This window comes from Poeciliopsis prolifica, unplaced genomic scaffold, assembly GCF_027474105.1.
Source record: "Poeciliopsis prolifica strain line A6 unplaced genomic scaffold, Auburn_PproV2 SCAFFOLD047, whole genome shotgun sequence".
In the NCBI taxonomy this organism is placed as follows: Eukaryota; Metazoa; Chordata; class Actinopteri; order Cyprinodontiformes; family Poeciliidae; genus Poeciliopsis; species Poeciliopsis prolifica.
In genome coordinates, this window is record NW_026562422.1 from 339,622 (window position 1) to 352,272 (window position 12,651).

A 12,651-nucleotide genomic window follows, 5' to 3' on the forward strand; every position below is an offset into this window, starting at 1 on the left:
CTGCTCTCACCTCCACCAAGATCCCCTTCTCTTTGAGTCCTGAGACTGAAGTGGCCTTCCTCAAATTAAAGGGATGTTTCTCTGAGACCCCCCATCCTTATTCAGCCCGGTTCTCAGAAGCTGTTTGTTGTTAACATCAATTCTTCTGAAGTAGGAGTCACTCTCATCTCATCAGTCCATAAAACCTTTGAAAAGTCTGTTTTCAGATCTGTCTTGTCCCAGTCTTGATGTTTCAGTGTTGTGTCCAGTTCAGTGGAGGTCAGGTTTCAGCCTTCTTACCTTGGTCATGTCTCTGAACATCTTGTACTTCTGGGCACTGCAGGTAAGTTGTAGTCCTGGAATGACAGCACTGGAAGATAATGGGTTACTGGTTCATGTTTGATTCTTCTTAACTCTTTGCCAGTTAATTTGCAATTTTTTTTTCTCAACACATTTTTTGCAACCCTGTTGACCAATGTTTTAGCAATTACAGAAGTGTTGCATCCCTCTGAAAAACGTTTTACACTTTTGGACTTTCAGAGTCACTTAAATCTCTCTTTAGACCCATTTTATCTGAGGACAAGAAGCTGTCTAATAATTATCCACACATTAATACAGAGTGTTGTTCTCCATAGGCCCCTCCTTCCCTCATTAAACAAATACACATTAGCTGATAAGTTCATACTCCACAAACATTCAAGTTTATACAGCGTGGAGTCTGTAAATACTGATAAAAATGATGATATGGTCAAAACTCAAATAATTTTGCACACCATATAGTTTTGTTTCTGCTCCGTTGGAGAAAGTTATGACACATCCACACATTGATTTGTCCTAAGCATCTGTTCAGAGTATTGATGAGTTCAGAGTCAATGAGGGCATCATAATGTAGAGCTGTGTATCATCTGTGTAGTTATGGTAGGTAATCGTAGTACTTGTTTTAACCTCAGGTAAAGGTAGATATTGAATAGGCGAGGTATTTATTGAATACAACATTTAGTGAAAATCACCATACATTTTATAAATGTAATTTATTCATATATAAAATCAAGTTGATTTTTAAGTCACTCTGTTTTTCACTGTTGATGTTTATCTCCAAATTCAGATTTTTATTTTTATTAATCATGTTTTCATCCTGAGACAAAAACACATTTCTTCAATGCTCAGTCTTTGCCAGTAGTTACCATCATTATTAAAACATAAGTATTTAGTTTTAAACAAACATGACAAAGACTATGGTGTACATGAACAGCTTGGCTTGGAGTCACCACTCAGATCTGCTTGCCAGAGTTGCCAGAGGTGATGTGTGCTTGTTGATCTCATTCCATCTGGTCAATGATAGATTTTCCACTCAGAATGCTCTCCCTGCCTGTCTGCAGAACATAAACAGGCCAGTAAGCCTTCTCACCATAAAATTATTCATTTTTATTGAGAGTTTGTTTTGTACAGTTGAAATCTAGCTAATATGTAAAAGTTGGCTCCTTGTCTAATTTCCGAAGCATGTCAACATCCACCTTTTGACTTTAAGAGCTCTGCATGAGCACACATCAGTTTCCATCAGTTTGCATCCTTTCACCTGCAACCTTCTGTGGCTCCAAGACTCTGGAACTCTCTGAGATCAGCTGAACAGGGTGACTTTTATAAAAAAAAAAGCCACATAGAAATTTATCTTCATAAATCTGATTTTGCTTTAAGTGTCCTGTTTTTCTTTTGTTTGCTGAAGTACTTTGTATAACATTAGAGTTCAACTAAATATTGAAGCTTGATTTTCAGTTTTAATATACAGTTTTAATGTATATAAATGCTGCACACTAATACTGGCCCAATAATCACGCACACATAGATATTATCCAAAAAAGCCAAAATCTTAGTTTTACTTTCTTAAAAGAAAGATTGATGTCAGGTTTGAGATGTTATTAACATTTTGGATTGACTGAGAGCGCTGTAGTTGTTCAATAATAAAACTTAAAATAAATGATCAAAACGACAACTGGCATAATAATTGTACAAACAGTGTAAAGTTTAACTTCTTTTACCTGACCACATTTGTTATTATGTTAGAGGCATAACAGATTATGTATCTGTAATGATTATGTATCTATTATTATGCATTGTTCCGAATGTGAGAGGATAATTTGAAGGCACATTTGGTCAAAGTGGTGCAGCGAAGGCTGTTCATAAAAAGCTTGAATGTCTTTTCTTTCACACAAGGATGGATCTTAGTTGCTTCCTGATCCCTATAGTGTCTGCTGTGTCACAAACCGTTCACAGACCTGTTAATAAGTCATTGCATCTCTCTCAAGCTTATTTTAAGTCACTGTAAAGATGTAAAGTAAATGCTAATCTACAAATGATCATTTATTTTACTGAAGTGATCTGCAGATTGAGCAAAAAATGTGAACCACTCTTTCTGTCATTGTATAATACAAAAGCATTCTCTGTCTCCAGTGAAATGTAACAAATCGTGACGGCAAGGAGGTTATGGACTGAGTGAAAATACTTGAAGAACCATACTTTATTTATTTATGTTGCTCACACGTGTCCAACCTCACATTGTATCTTGTTGCTCTAGTTTTTTCCAGATGCACGCTTTGCGCCGACTAGTGGTGCCTGGGTGCTTCAGTATGTGACTGAGTCAGGTTTCCTGTTTCCTTCTTCTCCTCTGCTTTTTATGCAAAATACAGAGGCATGATGGAATCAATGCTTGGAGTTATCTGCTTCCCTCCACCATGTGATAAATTATCACATGGTGGAGGGTGATAAATGGGGGTGTGTGAGCAGTGCCACGCAGTGCCAGCTTATGCCACGCAGTGCCAGCTTATGCCACGCAGTGCCAGCTTATGTTTGCAACAAAAACAAAGCTGTGGAGAAAAAATAGGTCAGAAAATGAGGCATAGACAGACTTTATTTTTGTAAAGTCTGTAGAGATCAAAATAAAACTGAGGTTCTTTATTACTGAAGGCTAATTTAATGCCAGTATCAGATCAAGTGGTTAACTAAGTAGGTTAATTTTCAGACATGCTGCTCCAAAGATAACTTCTGTGTGCCTGAATCTCAAAGCAGAAAAAATCAAGACATCCACGTTTTTATGTACTCAAGTCTTTCTAACTGATTGTCGGATGAATACAGTATCCTCTGTATAACAATGGAAATTAGCTTCTGTCTTGGACTTGGCCTGTGTTGTTTCTCATTTATATTTTCTTTTCTGTTCAGTCTTCTTGACTTGACTTCATTTTAATTTACCACAAGACTTTGTCTCTTGTTTCTCTGCAGTTCCTGTCCCTGAAGCCACTCCAATAACATTTGGAATTCTACTTTCTCTACCATCATGAGCGTTGCAACTCTCTCACCTGTGAGTACTGAGCCTCCATCCCCAAAGCTCATATTCATCACAGACGTCGAGCCGTCCCTTCACCCAGCTAACGCCCCTGTGAGTCCAGATGTGGCTCATCAGTCTCTGAATGGAGCCTCTTCCCTGGGCCCTAAGAGCAACCAGTCCAACCTCACCGGTGAAGAGTCTATTACTGATCCAGTCTTCTCCCAGAGGTATAAAATCCCCCACAATAATGATGATATCTGTTTAAACTTGCAGTGTAGGTCCTTTTCCCTCTCCTGGACAATGAGGGTGCAACACTGAAAATGTTTTGTGATGGTTGTTTTTGCAGTGATAATTCTAATTTATATGGAGGATCAAAAAGTTAGGTGACTTGACTTGACCATAGCAACCTATTTCTCCACTCTGATGAGTCATTTTCAAAGTGCAGAGATGTGCTGATTCTATTTCAGAGATAAAGTCTGGGAATGAAGAGCACAAAGAAGATTTGCTGCTTTTAACTGCTAAAACTGCTAAGCTAACTGTCCTCAACACTGAACTCCAGGGAAAAAAAACAAACATCTGTCCAACATTAGTGCAGTTAATACATACAAACCGAACTTTGTGTTTCGAAGACACATCTGAACACTGGAAAGCTAAAACATTTTCTGAATCTGAAAAAAAATGATCTCAACAATCAAAGAGCAGGATGAGGAGGACCTGGAGGATTTCTGCACACATATAGACAAAGTGACAGCAGAGTTGAGTTCATGTTTTGATGACTTAAATGTCATGGAGGACATTGCTACATTTTTCTCAAACTCCTCTCAGCACATTGAAATAGAGCACATAGCAGCAGAACTGAACCTGTGTATTCTATGGCACTTGTATTGTATTTATTTATTTATTGTGTAGTTTAAGGTTTTAGCTCTGTTACACTGGTAGCCAAGTAACGACATTTTGTTGTCAAGATTCATCTTGTGTTTTTTTGTACAATGACAATAAAGGAAGTCTAAGTCTAAGTCTAAGTCTAAGTCTAACTTCATTATGCATTTGCCTTACAAAACTATTGAGGAGATAAATAATTTGCATAATTACATGTAACTGATAGCCAGATTAAGAGACAATGAATTTTGGGGTCTTCTAAGCAGAGAGACGTTCCCTCTTCTCATTGTATATGCACTACAATTGAATACTTCTTTTGGCTCCACTTACCTGTCAGAGGGGACATATTCACAGATGAAAAAATCTAACTATTGGAGCCCCTTTCTGACTGAGACCTTGCAGGCTGCATCAGACTGTCTGTCTGCATTTATGAACCAAAATACAGAAACCTTACAGAAAGACTTTGTTCTGAAACATCACATTGACTTGAAGGAGGTTTACAGGGGAAGCTCCTCCTTCTAGCACTGTAAAAGGTGATACTGAATGACATCACCTTTTAGTTTATTTGTTAGAGAAGCTATTGCCAGACCTCCTGCTATATCACATTTAAAGGAAATGTAGCCACTTTAACAAGTAAAGCTATTCTAGGCATAAATAAAATGCCTAGATTTAGAAGGGACTTTTATTATTCAGTGTGTCAACACAGATGTAGATCAAGTTCAGGGATCTTAGGCTCACAAAAAGTTAATGACCGTTTCGGATATCTGGCCAGCTGTAGGAAGAGTTCTGCTGGTTCCAAATGATGGAGGCCACTGAGCCCATCGCCTCAAAGCTTTACAAAGTTTTCTGGATTTTTCTCCAGATTTGTATAATTTTGGTCTCTGAGATCTACAAACAGTTCCTTTGAATTCATGCTTGGTGTTTGACCTCTGACCCGCACAGTCAACTGGGACCTGATATAAACAGGTGTGTGTGTCCATTTCAAATCAAGCCCAGTTAACTGAATTGACCACATGTGGACTCCATGTTTACTTTAGAAACATCTCAAGGATGATCAGTAGAAACAGCTCAGAGTTGAGGTTTAACGGTAAAGCATTAAGCATAGACTGTGTAGTCTTCTGTAGATGTGACTTATTTATTGCTTTCTATTTTTAATACTTTCAATACATTTGCAAAAAGATTCCAAAAACATTTTTCTCAGGGGTGTAGAATTTTGAGGAAAGGTTTCTGACTGCAGCATTCAGCTAATGAAAAGTAGAAAATTAAACACCACCAAGTGGGACTTTCCAACAAAAATATTTGTCTTTATGGAGTGTACTGTATTCTTGTTAAAATTTAAACTAAAAACTTTAGATTTGCATCTACAAAGTGAAATACATTTGCTAATTTGACACAAAGGAGGGGAGATGCTGCATTAGTATGTCTATTCTAAGCAAAGTTTAAGATTTAACTACATTCAGCAAAAAGTAAAAAAATGTAAACAAAAATTGTGTAGCTACCATCAAAGTAAAAAAAAAAAAAAAAAACCCACACTCACCAGGGTTTGGCATTATTTTTAAATATCTATTGGACTTTTGGGGTATTGCTGATTTTTCATAAATTAGGATGTTGGAAGTCACAATTCAAAACTCAAATATATATTATTGTTCAGATATTTAACTTTATCAGAACTATTTGCCAAGAAAGCTAAATTTACATTTAGTACTGAGAAGACTTGTATGATGATTCTGAGTGTAGATTCTCATTCTTTATTGTATTTATTTCTCATGTATTCTACTTTGAGGACAAAGAAACCTCCTCCTCTCCACACCGGAGCCGACTGGAAGGTCGTCCTCCATCTGCCAGAGATTGAGAAGTGGCTAAGAGCAACCACTGACAGAGTTGCTCAACTCACACACTCTGTGGGACAAGACAGTGACCACAGACATGTGGATGTTCACCTAGTACAACTTAAGGTAAGCAAAAAGTGCGCTCTTCCTTTGACTATGGCAACTCTTGCACGCACCCCTGTCAGTCATTTTCTCTGAATTCTCTTGGTATATTGTTTGTTGCGGGTTTCCCTGTTCAATAACGCTGCATGCGCTCTTCCGCCACAACTGATAAAAAGGTTTACGTCAGGGTTTGACCATGGAATTATTGACTTGCACTTCACCATCTCACCAACTACTAGGTCTCAAATTTAAGTGATGGTTGAGATGTTATTGTTCAGAGTTTGTAAGTCCCACCTTCACTCACCCAATCGCATAAATCCAGAGGCCAATCAACAAATGCTCCTTTTCTATTCTAGATAAGTGACTGAACAATATTTCATACCTGAGAAGTCATTGATGATATTATTTTAAAATGTGAAAAAACACCAAACGCTCTTCCTTGTCACATGCTGCACTAGGCTTCTGGTGATAAGATCCAATCTAAAGAACTTCAGAGGACAAAGCCATAGCTGCTGGAAAGCAGTTTCATTTGTTTTCATTTGTCCTCTAATTCATTTTGACAGAGTCTTCTTCATATGCAATGAATGGGATATCTGTTAACGTAAGGGAGGAGAGATGCTTCTTTTTTCTCAGACAACTCTTGCTGCAGCTCTGTCTATCATTGCGTTGGAATTCTATACAAACATTTAAAAACCTAAATCTCTACTTGTGGGATCTCTCCATAAGTCTATTAGAAGAACCAGTGAAATATTGTTCTTATCTGGGGACACCTGTGGCGCTTTTGGAGATGATCCTTCATAAAACCAAGAAAGTTATGGACAACCCTGACCCTCCTCTTCAAGAGATTGTGTTGGGAAAACAGAATGTCTTCAGCCAGAGGCTTCTTCAGATTCACTGTACTTCAGACTGCTGTCAGAGTATTTTCTGCTAAAAGCCATTATTATCTACGAAAACTTTGAAGGTTCTAGAATGAATGAGTTACAACAACTTTTAATTTCCCTTTGGGCTCAATAAAATATTTTTCAATTGAGCCACCTTGCTGGGATCATGACTTCTGTCATGGAGACATTAAGTTCTTTATGCAGTTTTATGCAGATAAATACCCCCTCACATTAAATAAAGGATAATACGGCTATTGCAAGAAGTATTTCAGATGAATACAGAAGTTCTAAAATATAAGGATTCAGTAAACCCATAAGAATGTTAGACTCTGCTCACACACTTCCATCTGAGCGATCTCAGACTCCACTGGGGAGGACATCTGTGCTACATCTGGATCTTGCAGTATAAATGTTTATGTTTAAAAACCAACGTTTATTTTAAGGAATTAGAGTGAGGCCAAATTAACTTTGCTCACTTATTAAGAACAAGCAATACAATACGTTTTTGACCAACTAGTTCACAATTCAATGCAGAGGCATTATTTTATTAGAGGATTTTTTTTTAAAGAACACGACGTTGGATTGATTGCAACTGATTGTCACTGTTCTATTAAGTAGCCATTACAGTGACTGAACAGAATGATCAACTACCAAGATGGCAGCTTACAATGAGCAAAGATCCACAGTTTGACAGGTGTGATGATGTCACATCCAGAATCAATGGTTCAACTGACGATAATGAAAGTTAATACCGCTGTGCTGTCAGGTGGTGTTACATTTTGATGATGGCACTTATCAAAATGTAATGTTTGTTACTGTTTTTTTTTCAATTGCTGACTGTATGGTGTCTTTTATGATTTTGCATATTTGTTTATTTATGATGTAAAGTACTTTGTACTGCCTGTTTGTTGAAATGTGTTGTTCAAACAAACTTGAGTGATTGGGCAGATGCCAAGTCTTTCTGGAAAATGAAATCAGCATTTCCATAAAGCTGGTCAGCAGAGGGAAGTAGAGAGAGCACTGAGACTTCCTGGTAGATGCATCATGCTGCATTTGTTGAGAGAGGGGTGGAACGGGATGAAACGGCATATCAGATCAGAACTGGCTTTGGATTCTGAGAGTTTCATTTTATATAATTTCATCATATATAAATTAAATAGATCCCAGTTTATGAGAAAGAAATTCAGTCTTTGTTTTTAACTTTCTTTTATTTTTTATTATTTTAAGAAATGTTTTATGGCACATATCATTTATCTTTATGTATAAATCTGTCACTGGCTCATGTATCTCAAGCATGTAAAATATGAGCAATATTTGCTTTGAGCTTCTTGAATGACCCTTCAGTTCTACTTAAAATCTAGCTATTTTGAAAAGCAGGATGTGTTCCAGAAAAACCAATTAGGTTTGAATTTAGACAGTTGTGTAAATCTCTCTATATTATTGGATTTAACTGACTATTTTTGTATAAAGATAATGGGACTTTATGGGATAACGTTACATTATCTTTATACAATTTATTTTGCATAGTTCTAATTATTATGCAAAATATATAATCATTTTGTATAATTACATATTCCGTGAATAAATTGAATGAGCCATTATTGTAAAATTTTAAACATTTGTTGAAAATTGGGTTGATGCGAATAAAAAAAAAAAAAAAAAGAAATTGTTCTAATTCGAGAAAATCTGAAACAACTTAGGCCCCACCCCCAATTCTTGTGTTTGATGTCTTTGAACTTGTTATTGTTTAACCCTGGAAAAAAAGAACAATTGAAATGATCAAAAGTCTAGAAATTGCGACATGGAGATGCTAGATGGATGTAAATTTTATGTGCTGATGCTCAGTGCAGTTCGGGGAAGCGACAAACCCAAACTTTTGCATAATGCCTGTGTCACAGCATAAAACAACAGCTTACTGTTTGGGTTCTGAGGTCATTCTGTGTGTGTGTGTGGGTGTGTGTGTGGGTGTGTGTGCGTGTGGGTGTGTGTGCGTGGGTGTGTGTGTTTGTGTGTATGTGTGTGTGTGTGTGGGTGTGTGTGTGCGCGTGTGTGTGCGTGTGTGTGTTTACTAATGCGTTTTTGTCACCAGTCTTTATTTGTGGAAATGTCACTTTGGTGCCTCTACAGTTAATAAACACAGCAATAGAGAGATAGAACTTGTGCCTTCTAGTATTAAGAATGCCTTAAACTGGGTAAGATAGCGAACAACAAAACACCACGTAAAGTTTTTTTTTTTTAAATAATGTGTAATATATTGAGATCATATTCAGATTTTTACTGCATAAATTGCTCATATAAAATTTAAAGACTTGGCTGTGAAATAGTCTACATTCTGTCTGACTTGATGTTTGCTTAGCCTTATGCTCATTCTCAGGTTGACCGCTCCACCTAGTGGTATTGTTTCTGTATTGCAACAAGGTGGAGAACAGCACTGGCATCCCCCCTCCTGTGGAGATGCCGATGGGATAAGAGGCATGTCATATGTAACCAGTCTCATTGCTTTTTTAAATTTTCCAAAGAAGACTGCTCTGTTGGGTGGACTCAAATGTTTCACCTAAATCTAGAAAACTTCCTAAAACATATTTATTATTTATAGCAGAATTCATTGTCTAAGTCTGCTGAACCACAGGAATTTATCTGAATTAATGTTTTCAAAATCTATAGTAATGTTTTCACAAAATGTAGAGCACACAATATGTATGTTGATTATACTGTAATGAATTATATAATTATACATGATTCAAAACAAAAGTGTGATGTGAAAAAGTATTCAGCCCCCTTTACTCTGAGTGCAACCAATTGGCTTTAGAAGTTGCCTAATAGCTCATTACTAAACAGAGTCCACCTGTGTGAAATCTGATCTCAGAACATATCCAGCTGCTCTGACACCTCAGAGGTTCACAGGATATTGGAGAGCAAACAGTATCAAAAAGTCCAAGGAACACGACAGACAGGTCAAAGAGAAGTTTAAAGCAGACTTTGACTACAAAAATATTTTCTGAACTTTGAACATTTCTCTGTTTATTCTAACATTTGGAAATGAAAACAGTTAGGCACAAATGTAAACCTCCCAAGATGAGGCCATACACTTAAACGTCCAGCTGAACAAGGACAGCTGTGATCAGAGATGATCAGAGATGAAAACCCATTGGTTTTCATTGTTCCTACTGTAAAACATTTAGGTTACCTACATTTATGACTTTTACAAGCAGCTAATGCCTGGTTAGCTGTTTTACCTAGAGAGGAGCGATCTCCTCTCTAGGTGAGGAGGTTTGTGGTTGAGCAGACTCACTGAACAGACACATCTTCAGATGGCTGTTGAAATCACATTCATGCCCCTGGTGATCTCTCTCTTCCTTCATCATGTTCTTCCTACCCTTTTGTGGTTTTTGTTTCTTTCTTATCCTCTCCATCATTTGCAATCTCTCTCTTCCCACCTCTCTCCATATCTTTGGCGATTTTATAATGCGTTTGCCTGCAGAGCATTTTTCTATTACCCGACCTTGCCACATAGAGACTGTAGGATATGATTATACTGATGCAGCTGCTGCCTCTTTGGTGTGTGTTGTTTCTGTGTCTGGGTGTGTGTCTCAGTAATGGTATGGACTCCCCTGAACTATTCTTAGTGTCATACAGCAGGTGGAGTTCAACAGCTGAACAGAACTGCTCTGCAAGGGAGAGGCTGCTATATCTTCTCAACACTTCCATGGTATTCTGTGAAATAGTAAAACTTAAAAAGCTATAACTACAAAACATTTTCAATAGAGCATTTGACTTTTGTCCTCACCAAAGATTGTCTCACTTGGTCCTGGTAGCACCCCACCTCCCCCCACTTCCACCCCTCAGTTTGTCCTGGCCTGTGCCATTTCTTTAGTGAAACCAGTGAATAAAACAATAACTAATATTTCTCATGGGGTCTGACCATTTTTTCATACATTGAAGCCATGCTTTTAAACACTTGCCTCCCTTTCATTTGTGGAGGATGTCTTTGATGTAAACAAAATCCATGATTTTCTTGTCAACACTATTCATCTACTAACATGAACATTTAACTTTGTAAACAAATTCGTCACATTACCATTCTAATCACCATATTATTGTAAAAAAAAGAAAAATTAAAGCTGAAAATTAACCTAATGCTGAATCAAACAGCGTAAGTATAACTATCAAGACATAGTAGTATTGAATGAGGTTATAGAGAAAATACCAGTAAATGAATTGAATGCCAGCTGAAAATGTTTGCAAACATTAAAAATATCAAGTAAGATGTTAGAATAAATAAAAATGTAAAATAAATAAACCATTAATTATTCTTAATTAATAATTTGTATTATATTGAATGTTTACAACAACATTTTAATGTCATCTTGTACATAGTTAATATTAAATACATGTCATAACTCATTCTAGCATTTCTGAGTCTGGGAGGTTCAGCCGTCAGTCCACCAGAGAAATGCTATAAAAGCATTGGGGCACCCTTCTCCAAGCCAGTGTAGATCACAATCAAACAAAACCCATGACATTCACCTAAGCAACCTGTAAGGTGTGTGTTTGCTTCCACTCCACACCTTGTACTTCTGCTGTGGCAACAGCTGTCTTTACTCTGTGTTGTATCACTGCAGTGACTGTGTGACTCTTTGGGTAGAGTCACACAGTTATGCATCATGCAGCAGCACCAAAGTATGCAACATTTTTTTTACATTTTTGGAAAGTGGCATGTAAGCATTTGAAGCAAGTCTGGGTGGTTAACCTGAGATAATTGTAGGGAGAAGCAGAACTTTTTTCAGAAATGAGACTTGTCAGTTTCTTCCCAATCTGCTGCCAGGAGGGCGCCACCTTTCACTTTGTCAGAAGGTGAGGAAACAGATCCCTTGGCTAGGAGTCTAATATTTTGCAAGCACAATAAAAAAAACAAACAGCAGTTCTTTGGCTCGTACTTTTATATGCTGCGTCATGAAAGTTGAACCCATTGTTCTTTTGGGATGTGCCATATAACTCCAGGATCCAGGGTTCATCACTGTTCTGACTGACTTGGTCTCATTCTGTGGTAAAGCGAGCCTAAAAGCAGTCTGCATTATTTTAATGATGAAGCATATTATGTTCCCTAGAAATGGACTTCACTCTTACTGTTTTCTCATTTTCTTCTTATCTGCCTCATCATGCCTTCATAGCTCTCACAGTAGCAGCTGCCATGTTTCTACCAAAGACGGCAAACATTTCAGGAAACAAAAAAAAAAAAAAAGGATTTTCAGTCTTTGGAGTGCAAAGTCTTTGAAGGGAAAATGCTTATACATACAACATTTTAAAGAGCAGTGTCTTGACTTCATTACAACTGCAAATTTAGAACTATTCATTTCAAGATTTCTGTTTGGTATCTTGGGGTTTTAAAAAGAGGAAGATTATGTGGATGCTACATGGTTCAGTGGTAGAGTGGATAGACCATAAACAGAGGTTCTAGTGCTGAACTGTTTGATTCCCAGCCCCACACCACTTGCTGCCTTCTTCCCCCTTCTCTTTCTCTTTTTCTATGTCTCTCTCAATATATATATATATATATATATATATATATATATATATATATATATATATATATGTTTTTATATACATATAGTGCCTATATGTATATAAAAAAGGAACTTTTCTGTCAGCCATGGTCTTTGGT

General features: G+C 37.1%; 1 protein-coding gene across 1 annotated transcript in view; it reads left to right on the forward strand.

Annotated features, from left to right (window-relative positions):
* akap6 (A kinase (PRKA) anchor protein 6) overlaps window positions 1-12,651 on the forward strand; it is a 165,507-nt gene that overhangs the window by 3,726 nt on the left and 149,130 nt on the right. The window contains exons 2-3 of the mRNA XM_055057090.1: window positions 3,253-3,525; window positions 5,961-6,132. Of these exons, the coding sequence (XP_054913065.1) occupies window positions 3,308-3,525; window positions 5,961-6,132 (390 nt within the window). The 5' untranslated portion in view covers window positions 3,253-3,307. The remainder of the gene's footprint in view (window positions 1-3,252; window positions 3,526-5,960; window positions 6,133-12,651) is intronic.